Here is a 21,193-nt window from a genome sequence, read left to right as displayed (position 1 = left end):
GGACTGTTGGGAACGATCCATGTGTGAAAATGATGCATCGTACTCCCAGAAGCATATTTTTATTGAATCCTGGCATGATCATGGACTATGCAATTTTTTCTTCTTCAGGGAAGAAAAAAAATCCATTGTTGGAAAAACCTGGTCATTCAGCTGACCTCATTTTTTTGACACATGACGTTGCAAAATTTAAACCTGACCAACAAAAGCAACCCCAGATTGTAACACTGCCACCACAGGCCTGTACTGGAGGCAATAGAAATGATGAATGCATTACTTCATCCGATTCCCTTTTTCCCCTTTAACAGGGTAAATCTGGACTTATCAAACCAAATTACCTTTTTCCAATGCTTTATATTATGTTCTTTATGCTTGCAAGCAACATGAAGCCTTTTATTTATTTATTTTAGATTATTCTTATTAATTAGTGTTTTTAATGTTTTTAATATACATTTTGATTTTAGTAAGCCTTTACCTCCCAACATGCTCATTCCAGATTCAGGATGTTTTTCCCAAAACTTGTTACCAGCTTTTTTTTTTGTTTTTTTTTTTTTGGCCAGGCAGTGTATGATAACATAATTAAATTGTTGGTTTAGATTAAAAATCTATTTATTCACTTATTATGTAATACATTAGTTATTCTCTTGTTTAAAAAACAATTATTGCACTTTAAATCAATTCACATGTACAACATCAAACATACTACACTATGTCTTTAAAACCAATCTCTGCCACAGTCTTAGCTAAGTGTACCTAAATGTAAACCTCTCTTAAACAACAGAAAACGCTGGCTCAGTCAAGGTGCTGTTTGGAACTCCAGAGTTTGTAGCTCCAGAGGTGATCAACTATGAAGCAATCGGCTACACTACAGACATGTGGAGTATCGGAGTCATCTGCTACATACTGTGAGTGACACTTATTTTGGTTTCGGTTGCAGTAATCTCAGTTTAAATTTTTCGAGTGTGCCAGGAGGACAGTCAGATTGTGTGGACTCCATCACCCCCTGTGTTTATACTACTGAAGCGACGCTCATGTGACCTCAGCAGGGTTGCAGAAGTCTGTCTGTGGCACCGCTGTGGCCTCCCTCTGATCCTTCCTCTTAATTTTAGTCCCTGGGATTCCATCTTTCAGCCAGGGCAGTGCAGGTGGCTGAACTTTGAAGAGCTGTAAGATTAAAACAATGTTTTCGAAGGTTAAGGAAAATTGCAGCCCTTCGCTCAACTGTGATTGAGCCCAGTAGAAAGAAAAAGGCCTGCTGTGTTTGATACCTTTGATGACATTGAATGTACATATTTTAAAGGCAAAAAAAAAAGCATATAAAGTAACGGTGGCAGTGTAGAAGCATCTGTGGTGTAGTCTGCTTTCAGCTGCCGTAGGTGGAGAGTATTCAAAACTATCTGATGGTAATCAGCATAATTAGAGACGAATAATAATCGTTCACAGCTACTGTTTTACTGTGTTACTACAGCCAGCTGTCAAACAACACCCTGACAAATTCACCGTTTTATCTCTCTAATGTTTGTCTTCTGTCTTTACCCTGACCCTCATCACACACTCACACTCACTCTCTCTCTCTCTCTCTCGCTCGCTCCAGTGTGAGTGGATTATCTCCATTCATGGGGGACAATGAGAATGAGACGCTGTCCAATGTTACATCGGCCACATGGGATTTTGAGGACGAGGCATTTGATGAAATTTCAGATGAGGCTAAAGACTTCATCAGCAATCTGCTGAAGAAAGACATGAAGTAAGATTTGTCTCATTGTCAGCTTATTTTAATGTTGTGGCATCTCTTTTAACACTTTTTATATATACAATATGAAATATAAAGAGAAAGAAATGCTGGCATTATGTTTGTTTAAATATGGCGTAATGGTATAATCCACATTTATTTTATTTATTATTTTTTTGACTGAATGTCTTTTCAAGAGTCGGGTACAGTTTAATGTTTGTTTCCTACATTTCCCATTATACAGTAGCAGGGGGATATTTAGTTTAGATTTTTTCAATCCAGACTGTGGAGGGGGTTGTTTTATCTTTCTTGATGATGACTTTTGTTAAAGACCTTGATAAGACCTAATGAGTTTGCTTACTCGGTTATGTTTACATTCCTCTAAGTGATAATCTGATGATTGGCTGCTATTTGGTTGTCTATCTATATTACGGAAATTTCTTAAGAATATGATGATACCCTGTATGTGAGCTTAAAAAATTCAGATAAAACCATTCTGTTAATGCAAAACGTCTGAGGTGATATGAAGCTGTGTGACGGTGTTTACTTAGGGCTCGTCTTACCTGTGAGCAGTGTATTCAGCACCCATGGCTTAAACAGGATACCAAGAATATGGAAGCCAAGAAGCTCTCCAAAGAAAGGATGAAGAAGTACATTCTGCGGAGGAGGTGGCAGGTGAGCTGCAACAGTATGAAGCCCAAGTGTCAATTGCTGGGCAACTTCAATATTAGTGCATTCATTTTAATATTAGTCATCATATTTTAAAGTGCTGTTGGAGCAATTCTGTTGACTTCCCACTGTTACAGTGTACATGTACCATCATACTGTAACATACAGAATATATGGTAAATAGTCTTATACACAAGGGTGTGTATAAACCCACATCAGGAAATAGTTCTTAAATTGATCAACATTTTTAAAAAATTATAAATTATTCTACATCTTTACTTATTTTCATTTTAAAATATTATAAATGTATAAAGCCTCTTATAAGAAAGTATATCCATACTTTTTGACCAGTTGGGTATACACAGGTGTTCTGCTGTAGTGGGGATTGTGCTGGCCTGGTGTGAGTTCACTTGTCCAGTTAGGGCAAAGCGTCACTGTAAATCATTATCCAGGTTATACTAATTGGTCACATTTTGTCATGTAATTAAGTATATGAACTTCCTTCATGATGATACTGTTCACATCCACAGGGCATGATGGATCACTGAATAATCTGATCAATACTTGTAAACCAAATCCAATTACCTTTAAAGATACCAGCACATTTGGACCATTTTGTTAAGCCCCTTTCCCACATTGCCTAATTTGATCTCAACATTTAGATTATGCTAAAAAATGTCAATATACTGGCCAGCTGAATAAAATTGTAGCAGTTTGTAAGTTATTCAAAGGTGGATCTTTTTTAGGTGGTGTTTAGATTTTGCAGGTGGTTTTGCAAGAGGTTTTTTAGGTGGTTTGTAGATTTTGCAGGTGATTTGGTGCATCCTTGTAATGCATCATAGTTTCCAAAAATATGCCGTGTTCCTGTTTACTGTTGACTAGAAGCTACTATGAAAGGTTGTAGACAATTGTGGTGAGTTTGGCATGGTTCAGCGCAGTTATAGGTGACTGCATCATAATCTTCATAATCAAAAGTACATTTTAAGTACATCATACAATTTTGAAGATAATGTGCGGCCAATTTGTAGTTGATTGCAGCATTTGACGTCACCGGGTCAGGCAGGCTTGGACCATCAAGAAATTAAATTTGGGACAATTTGGCATGCTCTTACAAACAAGTCGGAAAACCATGCTTTTGATAGCGTTCTCAACTCATCAAAACACCATTTAAAGGAACGTACCTTGGAGGAATAGACGTTCTCTTTTTTTGCATGGAAATATTTTATGTGAGAAAATGTGCTGAAGCTGTTCTGGTGGCGTGTACTGAACTAACATATTAAATTTCAGGAACACCAAGATGTTCTTTACTATTTATCACTCACCTGTATATACACTGATCACTGATCAGCCATAACAATAGCACATTAACATTAATTATCAATTATATACCAGTAAACCAAAGACAGGAACATGGGCATCCATGGCTCAAACGGAAGCCTGTCTGATCTGATTTCACAAAAAAAAAAAAAATTCAGCACAAATCACACACAAATGTCAATGCTGGCCACAATAGAAAGGCATCAGAGCACCCATTGCACCACAGCACACCATACACATGGCCCAGCAGGCAACGAGCTCAAGACTGCTGACCAGGCCATCAAAATTCTCAGATCACAATCCGATAGAACGCCCATGGGATGCACCGGACAAACAAGTCCAATCTACGGAGAGCACACCCAAGGAGTTACCCCCGAGGGGCCAGAACTGCCCCGGCTGCACAGAGCCTGCCTACACAATACTGGGCATAATCTTTTGCATTGTAATGTAATGGGTGACCTGTGTTTGAATCATTAAATCACTGTTGTCAACTTTGTTATATTATTTAACATTCAAATTAATGTACACATTAACTGTCTCCACAGAAAACAGGGCATGCAGTGCGTGCCATTGGCCGACTCTCATCCATGGCCATGATGGCTGGCGTCCATGCCAAGAAAGGCTTAGCAGCTGAAGGTACGATACTGTAGCAACGTCGTTTTGTTTTATTGGTAGTTTTTTATTCATTGTTGCCAGTTGGTAAAAAAAAAAAATAAACAGCCTAATGCCAAGTGACTGAATTGGGAAAAGGAGGGATTAATGCAAGGGGTGTTTAAGAATCAACAAACTAATAATGCAAAGTAGAGAGTTTCATCACCTGGATAAAATGCTGCCCTTTTTTCATCTCTACCTTGACCCTCTGCCTTCTAATATTATGGTTCAGACCAGAAAAAAAATATTTTTGAACAATTAGCAGTCTAGACAGTATTTATTTTCCTATTAAATGGTTTCGCTTTCTGCAGAAGAGAATCAGATGAAGCTCCCAGAGGAGAGTGAGCAGAGGAGTCTGATGAAGCCCTCATTTAGTTCAGTGATTAAGGATGTGGAGGTAGTGGAGGGCAGTGCTGCACGCTTCGACTGCAAGATTGAGGGTATGTAAATACACACACCTGTGCCTCACTAAGCCTTGATCCTAAAAGCTATCTCTGATTTTTATTTATTATGGTATAGTTTAAGAAAATCACACATTTTCGTTGTGCATAGTTTACATTGGGTACTAATGAAGCTTATAGAAGCTTTGTCCATTGTGCCGTCTGTCTGTGAAATCATTTATTTAATAAAAATAGTATACATACTGTATATACAGTAGGTACTGAATATTGTCATGGAGTATGCATGTTTTTTTCATATTTGCACATTGCAATTTTTTTTAATTCCTTGAATGCTTTTTTTTCTGGTATTTTATTTTTCTTCAGGTTATCCTGATCCTGAGGTTGTTTGGTATAAAGATGATCAGCCTATTAAGGAAACGCGTCATTTCCAGATTGATTACGATGAGGAAGGAAACTGCAGCCTTGTCATATCTGAAGTTAGCTGGGATGATGATGCCAGATATGCCTGCAAAGCAGTTAACAGCCTTGGCGAAGCCATCTGTACAGCTGAGCTCATCGTAGAAGTCATGGGAGGGGACGAGGAGGAGGAGGAAGAATAAGTGGTAAAAGATGAAGGGTTGGTGTTTGGTGTTTCACCTTGCTTTCTTATTCTCACTGGTTTTGTTTTACCCACATGGACTGATGGCAGTACATTTCCCTGTGATTGCACTTTTTTTTTTTTACGAAATACCAGATGCAGAGGCAAGTCTTAAAGTATTTATAAAACTACATTCCAGACATTATTGTGTGATAGGATATACACAATAATTTAATCGTGTTCAGTTTTATTTTGCATCCTAACCAAACGATTTAAAACATGTGCAAGTGTGTTTCTATGCTATTTCTTCTTCACAATGATTGTACGTATAACTATTTACTCATGGACAAGTTATCTTTAATGCATTGTTGCCACCCGTTACTATCTTTTAAAGCAGCACTTAACTTTTAAAAATAACTGAAAACACGTCTAAAGATTTTACATCAAATATGTAAGTATATTATATTTCTTTATTTTTATGATACTACTTTGACCAACTGAAGATTGCATTGTAATGAGAATTCTATAACTGTAGTAACCCACTGCTACTGAATAAATGTTTTTTTTTAATCACAAATAGGTGTTTTTATGATTATTTTATACTGGTGTATACATGTATTAATATAAATTTATTTGTATAGCCTTAATAGAAATCAAAATGTGGAATCAGATCCATAATGTGGAAGGCAAAGGTGACTGACAAAAAAAACTTCATAAGGAAACAACACAAAAAAAATCCTTGAGAGTAACCAGAGTAACCCTTTCTCTTCGGTGTAACACTGGGTGGAGGGAAGATGAGAGGCAAACAGAATACCCTAAGTGGGTTGAATAGAGCATCGACTGTCATCAGCATTAGCTCCACTAGATGTCAATGTTGCTTTATAGAATTATATAACATTTATAAAATCCTATTTAAGGGGCCCACCCACTAGTACACATGAACAAGACTGCCCCATAAATTCACTTTTTCTTTTTTTGAGGACTTTGTCTACCCATAAGAGAAAAACAGTAGACTAATAGAATACATTATATGATCGTAGATTTCTTTACAACAAATCAGCAAACATTTTATTAATGAACAAAAATTTAAATCTCTTTGTAAAACACTTAATTAACTGATAAGTATTTTTGGCTCACTCTCCTGACTCCTGATGGTAAGGAATGACCATGCTTTGACCGGAGGACATCACTGGCAAACACCACAATGTGCACTCTGTTTCTGCACTCTCTTGTAAGTGTGCACTCCAAGCTTAAGAACAGTGCTGCCTTTGGCTACGTTGTCGACTAATTTAGCAATGTCTATGAATTGGAGTCCCTTGGAGATCCCCTTCTGACACAGAGATTTGATTGTTTCGACTTTATTTTTGGCATCTGTCTGGCATTTTACATTTCCTTATAGTGCACTTAAATGCAGAGGGTCTCTTTAGTCTACATTCGTTTTACCAGCTGTGTTCGTATTTACTACCACAAGCCTCCTTCTGGACTGAAATCACAATATTTTAGTCCGAAAATAGAGTTGACTTGTAAAACTGTTCATTTGACGTAAATTGATTTGAGTTTACATGACACACACTTATGAATGCGGGACCATTCTACCCAGTGCTACCCAACTGTGTCTGTCTTCTTAACATCAATGCTCCAAAAATAAAGTTGAGTGCATTGCTTTGTGGAGGGAAAATGAGGAAATGTACCTTTATCTACAAATACATCTAAGAAAATAAAAAGAGGGTGTGCCAACAATGAGACAGCAAAAATAATCTATATCCGAATTAAGGTCTAAGAATTGAAGTTCAGCCATGTGGGCCATAATTAATACAATAACTGATCATGGTATTAAAATAATTAAATTCAACTTTCGTATGCCTTGCACTATAAAGAACAGACACTGTCAACAAGCAGTTTCACAGAAAACCAGAGGTAGATTAAGATTCCATTGAGATGACATGACATAAAATCATTTAGACCATTGGAAGAAGAAATTGCAAGGCTTGAGGCTGAAAACAAAGCTTTATTATTTCTTCATGGAGTAAGTATTATGCTATACTACTGTTTTTGCTTTGTGTCTAAACCTTAGCATTTCTGTGGTTATCATGTGATGACCGAGATCTGTTATAGCCGGGGGGTTGAAATGTATATTAAGGTTAAAATTTAGTTTGTATTATTCTAAGCATATATGACTGACTCCTTGAATTGCATGGGTCTTAATCCAGATTTAAAAACAAGTGGGCCTATAAATAGTATTAAACTGTACCTAAAGTGTGTTAGGACAGTTAAAAGAATCAAAAAAGCTATGTTTTATATATACCAAAATATATAATTGATATAATAATATATTTTAATAATATACTTTAATAATTATACTAAAGAATTGGATTATCTTCATTAAGTAAATCGGTGTCCAACGGTGTTGTAAAATTTATTTGACAGAAATATTAATATAGAAATATTATAGAAATATCGCTCTTTGAAATATCGCTCATCGTAGAGACTCTGCAGTCTGATCTGGGGTTTCAGTACCTATGAGCTTGGCCTGGTGTATCCTTTTTCACCAGAGACAATCTTCAGTCTAAAGGCCCGGCTTCAATCCCCAACCAATGTCCAAACCCCAGTCACCGGCTGCAGTGCCAGTCCCAAGCTCAAATAAAATGGAAGAGTTGCGTCAGGAAGGGCACCGGATGTTTAAAAAAAAAAAAAAATCCCGGTGCCAACTTGTTGTGCATATCAGATGGTCCACTGTGGCGATCCCTCGATGGGAACACCTGAACGTCCAACAAAGTTCTTCAGTCTGCTCTTTTTGGCAGCTTACATTGACATAAAAGACGATGTTGCCTACGGTTACATTCGGTGAGGAACACTTACACCAGCCAAACAAACACACAACCATCTGTTTGGGGTTCCTGCCTACAAAAAATTTAAGAACTCCTGACCTATGTGATATTTAAATTTCATTAGAAGATAAGTAGAAAGAAGTATGATAGTTACTATTTTGCTTCTTTGTGTGAGAGATTCAGATGTGTTTTCATCCTTCTCTCCCAGATGTTCTAAGACAGCTAACGCCCTGTGAGTTTGGAGAACTTGTCCAGCTGGGACAAAGCAAATACTCCCAAACTGATGTCACTGAAAGTGTTGAATAACAAGCCACCTCTAGATTACAGCTCACTAAATAGCTGTAATCTATCTTACTGAAAATATAATAATGGTGTGTTTTTTTTTCCTTTGTGTGAAGTTGTTTTGCTTTATGCGCTTTAGCTAAAAACGTACCAACGTTTATGCTAGCCACACATGAACTCCGAATACCAGCATGCACCAGCACAGAAAAAAAAAAGGTTTCCATAACGACGACATTTCGGCACGCCCTATAGTGGGGCGTGGTTTTTTGGGAGACAGAGAGTTGAGTGGAAGGATGCGCTGAGTGAGTGGAGTGGTCAGGATTCAATAGTGTCTGAGTTCTTAGCGAACTTAAACGGGGGAAGCGCACAGTCTGAATCATGCAGCTCGTCAGCTGTGTAACTCACTGGGAGTGGTATCAAAATTGTGCAAGATACGGATAAGACACGTTTTTTCAACGTGCGGTTGCTGAGACGGTTTATAATAATGCTCTGCGTCAGGACGAGCCCCGGTTTCTTCTTCTTTTCCCCTTTCGGATTTGTTTGTGCTGACGGCGTGAAACAGCGCTGAAGTTTGTGTAGATAGTGTGTGAAGGGCGAGAACTGTAGTGGAGAGCTGGTTGTAATAGTTACAAGAGTGAAAAACAAGAAAGAAAGAAAAAAAAACGAAAAAGAAAAAGACCTCAGCATGGGGAACGCAGGGAGTTTGGACCAACACACTGACCCGAGAGGACACCACATGCCGTTAAAACTGCCCATGCCCGACCCAGGGGAGTTAGAGGAACGGTTTGCGGTTGTTTTGGTGAGTAAAGTGTGACATAAGTCTGTATTTAATTTCAGTAAAGTGTCTCGTCTCAGTGGACTGTAAGTGTCCCGTCCTGTGTGCGGTGTGGAGCTGCTCGGCTCGGTCACTCCCCGCTATTGTACTGAGTGCGCTAATGAGGCTAGGCTAACCCGACTAGCTCCAACTCTCCATACTGTATTTTCTCTCTCTCTCTCTCTCTCACACACACACACACACACACCAAACGCGTACGCAGCTCCTATTACACATCTCTTAATGACGTATAACACGTGTGTTATTAATTACAACTTCATTTCTCTATTCGCAGCGGGTTAGTCTTTAGTTCATAAACAGTATTATTTATCTTCTCCACTGGCAGAACTTTTGTTTGTTAGCTCACAAACTTTTGTTTGGTTTCTTTCCAGCAATTTTCAGTTTGTTGGAATTTGCAAGTTGGATTTTTTCTGTTCCAACCCTGGAGTTTTATTTAAACAGAAGTTTTATTTGTTCTTTTCTTTATTACTTTTGTGTAGTTCTAAGCTTAAAGCTGGTTTGAAAGCGACCTTCTCAGTCAACCACACACACACACACACACACACACACATAAACATTCCCTGGATAAAGTGGATATAGTGTACCCTTTATAAACCATGAAATGAGGCATATAAAGTGACATCAGTGATTACACTCTATGCACTTTTCTGTGGTACAGTGTTTTAATGATTTGCTTTACACTTTAATCTGCTTGTTGATTTTAGCAAGTTTTCCCTGTAAAAGCACTAGTCTTTGATATGTTAAGAGATGAATCCTGCTGTACACAGAGCAAGGTTTTGCCTACTGCACACAGCTTCTTGCAAATCAGTTCCTCACCGCCCAGATTTACACCGATCACCTGCTCACCTGCCTCATCTACCCTTTGTTCACACAGCGATTGTTTAAACACTGACTGTAAGTCTGTAGATCTGTAAAAGTTAAATATACCAATGCCTCTTTTTTGTCCACCCCCACCCCCATAAGACTCTGATGTCTGTGCTCTGGTTGTCTCTCAGTGTCTGACTCTTTTGCAGTTGAGCAGACTCTCTGTAAGCATCTGTTGACATTATGCAAAGCATTATAGTCATGATGATGAGCTGCTTTACGTGTCCTATAATATGCACAACTAGGGAATCATGAAATCAGAAAAAGTCCTATTATTAATATAAAAATGTGGTATAGCATAGGTTTATTAATGCACAAATAGGTTTAACAATAGACTTTTGTCACGAAGCAGCTTTACAGAAGTCCGGATGTAGATTTAGCTTCCTAATGAGCAAGCCAGAGGCAATGGCAAGGGAAAACTTGGGTAAGGGAAAACTTCCGGGCAACGTGAGGAAGAAACCTTGAGCAGGCTCAAAAGGCAACTCCTCTGTTTTCTGACTGATTCTTAAAAAATTTTGACAACTGTATTCTTTAAATTCCAACCATCTGTATTTCTAGGCTCAGTGTAATGCTAGCAGTGTGCAGGTACATCACTTTGTTTAAACCTCATTCATATTTATAGATGAGTAGAGATTGGCAGGCTCATTTTTAGGTAATTTTATACTTGCCTTATTAAAATACAGCATTTAAAGTGCAATAAAAGTTTAAAGCAGATTTGTAGATAAACCTAAACCTCTTCAGTATTGGATTGCACTACCTTATTTTCCCAGCCAAGACCTGCCCAACCATTTTGCATATCATCCTGCCCATGAAAATAAAACCCACTACCAAAGTCATTAATACGTAGTAAATGTATTTTCTAGATTTTGGTCATTTTTCTCTAAAGATCAAGTCTTCTGTGAATAAGAACACTGTTGCAAAGCATGAAATGCTTACTAATGCTCCTAATGGTTTTATATTTTAACTAGTTTTATCCAGTGAGCAATGGTGAGCGTCCCCAATCACAAAAAAAAAGACTTGGTGACCTATTATAGGGTCGCGTTGAAGGGTTGCAACGGCGGACCATTTGATCTGCTGCAGGTTTTACGCCGGATTCCCTTTTTGACCAACCCTGCCATATTATCTTGGGCCTGCATCCAGTGGCTGGGGTTTGGGCATTGGCTGGGAATCGAACCTGGGCTTTCCGCGTGTTAGCCGAGAAACCTACCACTGAGCCACCAATGCCCACATGCTGACAAGAAGAAACAGAAGAGATTTATTTAACACTTAACATTTGGTAATAACAGGACTAATATAGCTTTGCTGGCTAGTTTAGTTAATGTTGGCCAAAACTGAACTGCGACAAACTAAATGGGCAAATGCAAATTCTCAGATTGTTTTTCCCACTCCCTGCCCATTTAAACCCTGAATGCTCTCCAACAAATGCCATCAATAAAGAGACCAGTGGAAGTTCCCAAGTATATTCGACCCAGTCAGCTTCAATCAATATTCAGATAATTATTATTAGATATTTCTAGCAAAGGTTGAAAAGGCTGAAAAAAAGGTTACATTTTGGCTTCTAAGAATTTGATCTGGTTTCTAAATATTTTAAATTTAGGCACCAAAGGCTTCAATAGTTTTATGTTTTTGTGGAGCCCTGATGTATAGGGAATGTTTGTCCCTCTCCTCTTTTGTTTGTCTGTGTATGTTTGGGTAGTACGGTCCTGGCTGCTTGCTACTCTCGCTTTTATAGGTCAAGCACCGTCAGACTTTATGCTTTACTAACACTTAAGCAGCCCTCAAAACTATGACTCAGGCTTCTCCAGTTAACACTTGCACTCACAAACAACTCTGGTGATAACAAAGTTCAGATGAGCGACAGCAGAGCAGCCTGGGGCAAAAGAAAAAAGTTAACGTGCTACTGGAAAGTTAGAAGATGAAAAGTGGAAAGTTAAAGTGCTCCTGGAGGAAATGGAGCTGGTTTGGTTATAATGAGTCATTCAGTCTCACACAGTGCCTAAGGCTGCGGTTCTTTTTCTCTGGCCAAAGGGGACATCTTGTACATGTTTATGTGAGTTTTTTTTTTTAAACATGTAATTTTGCAGTCATGCAGCATCATAATAACTATGTCACTTTTTATTTTACCTCATGGACAGAGTCAATTTTAGTGTTTTTTGACAGTCGTATATGTTCTATAAAGCTCAGTTTCCACCTTTATGATTTTCCGCTACAGATTACTGCAGTTTTAAAATCGTGGCTTGTCTTGGTTCTCACACACTCTGACTGCATTAGCTGAACGGATCAGATTGCACCACAAAATATGTGGTGAATGTGAGCATCGGTAACATGCACAGTGGTGAATGTAAAGTTTTTGTTTATTCCTCTTATATTATTGCTAATAATCTGTGAATCTCAGAAAGAAGGTGCACCTCTCTGTCTCTCTTATGAGTCACAATAGTCAGAGATAAAGCGAATTAGACAAGTAAAACACTGCACTATAAACATATATTTTAAACTGTATATTGTTTTTAAAAAATTAGAATACATGAATGTGAACTTCTTCATTTTAGGGCTTTTAATCTTAGTTCACAATTTATAATGTTAAACTATCAATGTGAATTCTCTTATTTTAATGAGTGTAAAATTTTAGCTAGTTCTTGTGTGATCTTGCACAACAATGTTAAGACAATGTTGCCGTGTGGTTTAAAAAGAAAGTATTGTTCAAGAACCGGTATAGACAATATATTTGTACTGAAATTTAACATTTTCTAATGATACCCAGCCCTACATACGCTAGCTGTTGCTGTAGGTCTCCTTCTTTTCACATTAGCTGCCTATGATTGACTGTAAAAAGCCATGAATGAACACAGTTAAGCCTGTGGAATGTAAGGTAGACTTACGACAGAACTATGAGTAATAAAAAGGTTGACAAGCTGTGATTCAATAGATGTCACCCTTACACATCTCGGTAAGCCATGATCTTACTTTACGACTACCTCTGACTCCTCACGATTTGTCAATTAGTAGGAATTCATTGCAAAAATTGTGAATGTGAGAACTGGGCTTTAGTAAGGAATGACAGGAAATGGATGGCTGGAGTATTTTATTCCACTTTTACCAAAAAAAAGTCTGGCAACAATTACAATTGTAATTCATTAAAGATGACACACAATAGTTTTTTATCTTTTGCTAGTTAAATTAAATGTTGAGGCTTGTACACAATCTAGGTTATGTTCTGTAAGAAGTTGTAACAAAATACTTTGTTCCTTCTCTTTCTCTTGAACTGAATAAGACAAAATGCAGAACCTCAAAAGGTAGACATTTCCCACTGTGTCAAAGAAAAAAAACAACAGATTGTTCAGCTGTCATGATCTGTGCTACTCAGCAGGAAGGATCTCCTGATGACCGAATTCTGCTATTTAAAATATCTTAATTTAGGTTTTTGAAGCTGTAGGAGGAGTTTTTGGTGATAGAATCGATTTTAGTGTTTTTTTTTTCTAGTGTTTAGTTTATATTATGTGCCAAAGGCTTTTTGTATTTATTTGGCTTGTAATTAAAAAACAATTGTAACTGTTCTAATTACACTGCAGGATAGTGTTACATGATTCTGTATAAGTCTAGAGTAAAATTAATGGCAGGCTGTGACCACTATGATGAGGTCACTTTTTGGCAGGCATCTGGAGGGCTTGCGTGTTTTAAATACAATCCTTAAAGTTATTTACAGCAATTAAACATTGGCGCATGCCAGCCTCTGAGGTTTGGCAGAATGATGGAGTAGCTGCTTTACTGTAGTTGCACCACAGAGCTGCTATCCATGATTAAAAATATATATATATTTATAAATGATCCCCTGATCAGTTATGTTTTCATGCTTTGTTTTTGTAAGTTAAATTTACAGGGAGTGTGCAAAAATGTACTTGAAACTTGGTGCCCCTTCACGAGCACAAGCCTTTCTTTAGATTTTAAGCCATGTGTACGTGTTCAGCTACGAGTAGTATGTGTTAACCAACCCACTGCAGAGGCCCACTGGAAGGATTTAAGATCATATTGTGTAGACATTTGAAATCCACCCTTGGATTATTTCACTCTCCTGAGACAAAAACGCGCAATCCGTTCATGCAGTAATGCTGCGTTTGACCTGAAACTCTCAGGAATTAAAGAATGTCTGGAACTGCTACTGATTCTTAAACCAGACATATTCATGCTGTTCAGCTGTTGCCAAGATAAAAGACAAACTGTTTCACATGTGACCGACTGTGAAATGGAAACCTTTTCTTTGTTCGTCAGCATTTTTAATGGGACTTTCCAGTTATTGTACAGTCTGTAGAAAATGTTTATATAAAAAAAAATATAGTAATGTTCACTTGTCTTGATTTTTTAAAAATATCTCTTAAAAAACATGTGAATCTGTTTATTTGAAGTAATCTTTAAGTGTTTGGGTGAGCATGAGTAATTTCCCCAAGGCCAGGAGACAGCAGCACAGTGTATCGTTTGTGCCAATCGTTCAGCCGAGAGCGTAGCTGCAGGCAATGGCGTGGTTGCCATAGCTGCAGGAACATTTCTGTTAACTGCTTCTCCAAGGAGAAGAACTGTGACGCTGGTTCTCAGCGTGGCTTAAAACAATCATGGTTATCAGATTTAAAAGGAAAAGATTGTTTTGTTATGTAACTCTTCCAGCATTAAAAGCAAAAATGAACGTAACTGTGTATTTTTAATCTAGTCAACAGTTTTGCTCAGTTTTGATCCTGTGTATTTAAGGATAAACATAGATGAAGTAGGGCAGGGTTGATGAGAACCACCCAACAGGTCCAGTTTTAGAGTTTGAGACAAATATATGCTTGTTAGAGATGACTATTCCTGTAAATGCATGAAGTTTTAAGCAAACCTTATGGTTGCATAATCCATTTATTTACAGTGATACCAATAGTAAGTTTGCTTATAAAGCAACAGTCATGAAAAAAATGAAGATAACCCATACATAAAAAATGCATTATCCTAAAAAAGTATAATGGAAATGTATATATATGCTGCATACAGTCATATGCTTTTCTTTCACAACTGGTCTCAGTACAAAAGTATAGGTTTATTTGTCTAAATAGATTCTTTTATATAGTGATGCAGTAATATTGAATTTAATATTTAACATTTTTAATTGTTGTAAAGGAGGATAGTCATATTTGGGATTGTTTTTTGCTGTAGCTGTGAGTTATTGAACAGTAAAGAATTCATTGTTTCTGTAAATAAGCACATATTTTATAAAGCACATTTAAGACAAAAAAAGTTAATCACATTGCTGTATATACTATATGAATATATATGAACAGGGTGAAGATACTTCAACATAAAAAGAAAAATATTAGCATTAGCAAGTGGATCAAATTATTTTTATTTAACCTGACTCTAGTGTGTGATGTTTGATTAAGTATCAGAAGAACTAGGCAGGCTCTCTTATTGTTCTTTACATTTAGTCAATCTAAAGGTGATGGTGTTTATAACTCAAAAAATGGAATGATAAATGTTTAGACCCTGGGATCCAGCCTTCATCCATGTAATTTGTGGATTACAGTGGAACCTTGGATTACGAGCATAATTCGTTCGGGAAGTGGGTATTCCCATAAAAAATGATAGAATTTAAATTTTTTTGTTCCACAGCCCCACCAAAAAAGACATAAAAATAATTAACACAAAATATAAAATAAAAATAAAACGCACACATAACACACACACACTCAAACACTGACACACACTAAAGAGGATAGAGAGAGTGTGTGTGTGTAATCTGGCTCGATGTCAAATTACGTGTGTGCGCGCACACATAACACACACTCCACAGCGCAAGAGAAAGAAACACAGCCACACAAACTCACACGGATGTTGATTAACCAGTAAGAGACCAGCACTAAGACCCAGCAGGGGAGACATTACCCGCAGCGCAAGAGAGAGAAAAACTGTTGGCTCAGTTGTGATCACGTGACCCTCAGCGTCAAATTAAGAAGCGCATGCTTGATACATGGTACTCCCTGCTCGTAAATCAAGACAATGTTCATTTTCCAAGTCAAAATATATAAAAAAATCTTTGCTCGTCTTGCGAAACACTCGCAAACTGTGTTACTTGTAATCCAAGGTTTTACTGTATGTGGATTATGCTCAAAAAAGCCCTGTAGTCTTTTCTTGGTGCTAAAATGTGTTTCAAGAAAAGGATTTGTTGTTTTTAGAATATTGTTCTTCATCCTGTAAAAGACATAGCAGTGACAGTCCTGACATGGAGTTGAACATTAGTGGCATGCTATTGTTAACTAAATTGGCTGCTTTTCCTGTAAAGCCCCACTGGCTTTGTTTCCTGTTTAATTCACAGTACCCCCTCCTGTGAGTTCGCTAAAAATACAGCATGGCCAACTGTTCTGGATCTATTTTCCCTCATCTGAAATTAAGGAAAGCGTACCAAAGAACTATTCATAAGTAATCCATAATCATTTTCATTATATGCATACTCATGGACCCATATTTTCTGTCTTTAGGTAAGAAATTATAGCATTACCAAAAGTTTATCATCAGCCTTTTCCTTTAACAAATTCTGTTTTACTTGTAACATATATGGATATTGGATATGTAACATTGTACTATGTCATACAGTCATATAATGTCTTGGTTTGCCAAAAATGCTTCTAAAAAGCTTCTAAAAGCAGGATATGTCACGTTTTTTTTCAATTTGCTTTTGTGTTTAAGGAAAATAATTAGCCAGAATAAATAAGTATTATAATGAAAGTCATTGTGTGGAGAACTGTCCGACATATTATTAAAAAATTATTTATGACTGTCACTTAAACACTTAGTTAAGGAAAAATTAAATACTTGGTGAAGTTGCATCATAATAAATAAAAAGGGTTCAGTTTCTTACGGAGCATAAAGATTAAACAATTATGTTGCAATTAAATTAAGTCAGCTAAATTGACCTAAATGTACAGAATTATCAGGTTAGCAGTGCATTTTGTGTGCAAGACCCAAATTGTGAAAGCATTTCCGTGTACAAGGTAATCACTTTCACACATAAATTGGCCATCACATTGAGCGTGTACGTGTGTGTGTGTGAGAGAGAGTGATTTCATTGGTTTTTTTTTTGGTTTTTTTTGGCAGGGCAGTGTATCTACGTATTTATATATGTATATGTGCATACAGTAGGCTAATGTTAGTAAGTAGTAAGTAAGGTTACTGTACTTTGTAATAAAGACACTAAAAGAGTATATTTCAAAGGAAACATACACTGTATAGAGAGCTCCAAAAAATAAACAGAAACCTTAAAATCATGTCTAAAAAATGTCACAAGAAACCTTAAAGGCCAACTACAGAACGCTGTTAAGGTCAAAGCCAAGAATCAGTTTCCCACACTGCCGGCTGCCACGCTGCCCGCTGCATACTAGAGCTCTGCTTCAACTTTTCCCAACCAGCACTTTTTTACACCACAGGGCCTGACTGCACAGAACCCTTAAAGTGCACAGCATTACCTATACTCCTTTTCTTTCCCTATCTCTTTTTGCTTTACACTGGTTTGGATAATTAAATAAGGGAGCATCCTGGCACTTGGACAACATGTCACTAGTTGCTTTTCAATCAGGGACCCTGAACGACACCGCACCCTGAGCTGCTCATGGATGGACGCATGGCTAGAGACATACAGCCAGAACAGAATTTTCAGCCTTTGCAGGGAGCTAGTAGACACCACAGGGTTTGGGTGCAGTGCCAAGCTCCACTCCAAGACAGAATAAAGACTGGCTCTGTTCTTTTTGCTACATGCATGGAATCTGAAACTACTATTAGCTCTATGCAATCACTAAGGATCAGCATTGTCCATTTGTCTTAATTTTTATTCAGTACAAAAATTACAGGAATGCTGTTGGTAGCTGCGCTGCTGTCGTCATTACTGAATAATGCTCAAGTTTGCATGTTGTACTACTTGAGCACAACTTAATCACAAACAAGTTACAAGTATGTCTTTTTGTAGGAAGCAATAAAATGCAACATTTATGTAAAATATACCTTCAGTACGCACAATTCCAACCTGAACCATGCATGACTAAACAAATTTGACTAAAACATCATGGATATACTGAAAAAAAGTTTAAGTTTTAGATTAAATTTAGTTTCATATTTAAAAATTTTAAAAACTGATTTAAAAATATTTTAGGTTTAAAATTAGAAAGTTTCTCAAATAATCTAGATTCACTACTTGTAAACTGACATATTTTAAGTTTTTTTTGTTTTTTCTATGATTACAGCTTATAGCTTATGAATATAAAAAAAACTCCAGTATCTCAAAATATTCAAATATTCCGTTTCGTGTTTAAGTGAATTCATATTCATTTACATTTACATTTAGGCATTTGGCAGACGCTCTTATCCAGAGCGACTTACAAAAAGTGCTTTAATGTTTACGTTAATGTTAATGAATTCATATTCATTCAGTATAAACTCTGGTTATCTCTCTCAGTCTAGTTGAGTACACATATGGTAAAGACTTTTGACTTGATGGTTGTCCAAAACATGATCATTGTTTTAAATGATGATGATGATGATGATGATTATTATTATTATTATTATTTTTTTTTTTTTTTATAAGAAAGTGCCTTAATGTTTATTTCTTTTATGTTTAGGAAATTATGGCCCTATTCAAATGTTTGTACAAGTTCATATGTTTATAAGTAAAATTTTTAATAATGTCATTGTAGCAAAAATATACTAAACCATGACTTCAAAACCTGAAGTATATAATTTACTGTGACTTTTGTGTTTGGCTTTTTTTTTTTTCCAAAGAACCCACACGCAAAATATGCTCCAACTGAAAATATTGTATTGGCCTTTTATTTTGTCTAGTTATAGTTTAACTTTGCCTAGAAACATGATTAAAATAAATGCATAGTGTACTTTTCCGCTACACAAAACATATGTTCACAATAATACAGAAGCAAGCAAATTTTATGTAATTAATGCTGTGTGACGAGAGACCTGACGTGGATTATAAGAAAATGCTCGTAAAGGTTTGACCCACTTTCTTGAATAGTAGCATTCAGGATTTCAAAGGGCTACTGATAAGATCCTGACAATCTTAACATTGATTAACAAACACTATTGTGTTTATGACTAGGTTGCATGTGTTATATTGTCATACACTCGTCAGTGTTGTGCCTCATCAGGCCCTATTGTGTAGTGTTGCAGCTCTTTTGTGTGCTGTATGGCAGGTTGTGGGATGATGTAATGGTCTGCTATGGCTTGATTAACAGCTCACTTCTTAGATTTGCCAATGCAGCCATACAGTAGCCAAGACGTCCCTCCTGGGCACTCCGCCTCATTGTCATGCAGAGCATTATGGGAGTTCTCTAGGATCTTATTGTGCTGGTCAACATAACGGTTGTTAGAAACCGTAGCAAGGACTATATGCTTTGAGAGTGTATAAACGTGCGTGGGTGTGTGCTTTGACCAATCAGCAATCATTTGGTAGTCCAGCTATTATTCATTGTAAACAGAGAGATCTGCATTTGTACTCTGAAAACAAATAAGGATTTTTAGAGAAAAGAAAACAGAGAAACAAAGTGCAGTGGTGTCACAGGATTGTGATCGCACGTAGGTATAAATGCTGCATTTTAGTTCTGCAGCACAAGTGTGAAATGATTATCTATAGGTTTAAAATTATTTAATCAATTTATGTATAGATCATTCTAAAATCTAAAATCATAAAGATTTTCTTATAATGATTTTTCTTACAATTAATATTATAAATTGACTTTCACTTTGAAACACAACCATCACATAAGCTTTTTGCTTTGACCTGGTGAGATACTGAACCCAAGATGCTTTTTACTCCCTGTGCTTTGCATTTTATTTTTCTTCGTGCTAAAGTAAGTTTGCCTCGTGGCCTTCTTACCATCTGAAGAGAGCCATCGCCTGAAGAGAATCACTCCTCCTAATACACTCCTGGGTTGAATGGACTTCGCCTTTGTGCCTGTAATGTTTGTACCCGGGCTTCAGTGACATTGAAACACTTTGCCTATTGGATGAGACCCAAGCAAACAGTTCTGCTGAGCGCAGACAGATGCACTGTGGCTGTGTGTCCCTGGAGAAGCTTGTCTTTTGAAGGTGTATGGGTGAAAGGCCTTGTTTGTAGCCTGAGCTCTTGCCAGGGGCAACATCTGCTGTGTGAATGGAAGCTTCAACTGTATCTGAATGTGCTGCATGTAGAGAGAGAGAACAATACAGCAATCTGTCAGGAAGGCTTTATACTTACTGCCACTTTCTCTGCTGACACGTTGCCTTCAAATGTCAAATAATAAAGTTTATTGCAATCCAGAAGAAAAATAGACGTCTGCTTAAAGTTCTTGTCTTTGTGTAGGCTCTGTTTGTCATTATCTCCTTTTAGTAAGTGAAAGTAATTAAATCTATCTGGTGTTTTCTTTTATACTTACCAAATATACACCAATTATGTGAGTATTAAACTTATTCACAGACATTTTAAAAAGTCTTTAGTATTGTTTTATTGGCATATGATTGTTTTTATTTGTTTCTAGAGAAAGAGTAAAATGGTTAAAGGTGTGCAATTTGTTACTATTTAAATAATATGAAATATGATTTATGATACAAATATTAGATATTACATATTCATTACATATCTAAAATGTTTTCACTTGCAAAGATTGGGATTTGCAGTGCAGATGTACAGCATTGTGTGGAATGTTTTTTACACTGTGTGGTGTAGTGAGTTTTATAACAAAATACCTCGGCTTCAAAATCGTCAGGTTGCGGAGTCAAACCACTTTTTAAAAAATAAATCAATTTGAATACATAAGGCATGGGTGGTCTAATTTCCTTTTTACTTTTTTGTATTCTATTTCATAAATGTTTATTTATAAGTATGAGAGTTTTCACTGGCTCATTTATCAGTAATCACCATCCAGTTACAATTAAATTATCCCGTGGATATACTGTAATGTCCTGTGGGCTTCTTTCTTTCTTTTTGGAGTAAACCTCAAACATTTTGACCAAGTTTATTTTTTTCCCAGTCTTTATTGCTCT

The 21,193-nt window shown here is 36.8% G+C and overlaps 2 protein-coding genes across 6 annotated transcripts in view; both read left to right on the top strand.

The window, feature by feature from the left end:
- Nucleotides 1-5,905, top strand: part of mylka (myosin, light chain kinase a) — a 61,858-nt gene extending 55,953 nt beyond the window's left edge. For all 3 annotated transcript variants that reach the window (XM_053496383.1, XM_053496382.1, XM_053496384.1), the window contains 6 exons: nt 779-902; nt 1,592-1,744; nt 2,281-2,404; nt 4,261-4,351; nt 4,678-4,806; nt 5,131-5,905. In XM_053496383.1, the coding sequence (XP_053352358.1) occupies nt 779-902; nt 1,592-1,744; nt 2,281-2,404; nt 4,261-4,351; nt 4,678-4,806; nt 5,131-5,366 (857 nt within the window). In that variant the 3' untranslated portion in view covers nt 5,367-5,905. The remainder of the gene's footprint in view (nt 1-778; nt 903-1,591; nt 1,745-2,280; nt 2,405-4,260; nt 4,352-4,677; nt 4,807-5,130) is intronic.
- A 2,840-nt stretch (nt 5,906-8,745) lies between these two features.
- fmnl2a (formin-like 2a) overlaps nt 8,746-21,193 on the top strand; it is a 53,489-nt gene continuing 41,041 nt past the window's right edge. For all 3 annotated transcript variants that reach the window (XM_053497362.1, XM_053497363.1, XM_053497364.1), the window contains exon 1: nt 8,746-9,253. In XM_053497362.1, coding sequence (XP_053353337.1) covers nt 9,140-9,253 — 114 coding nt within the window. In that variant the 5' untranslated portion in view covers nt 8,746-9,139. The remainder of the gene's footprint in view (nt 9,254-21,193) is intronic.

The sequence above is a fragment of the Clarias gariepinus genome, chromosome 5 (genome assembly GCF_024256425.1).
Source record: "Clarias gariepinus isolate MV-2021 ecotype Netherlands chromosome 5, CGAR_prim_01v2, whole genome shotgun sequence".
NCBI classification, from domain to species: domain Eukaryota; kingdom Metazoa; phylum Chordata; class Actinopteri; order Siluriformes; family Clariidae; genus Clarias; species Clarias gariepinus.
Note: the sequence above shows the minus strand (reverse complement) of the source record. Positions and strands in the feature narration are given on the sequence as shown.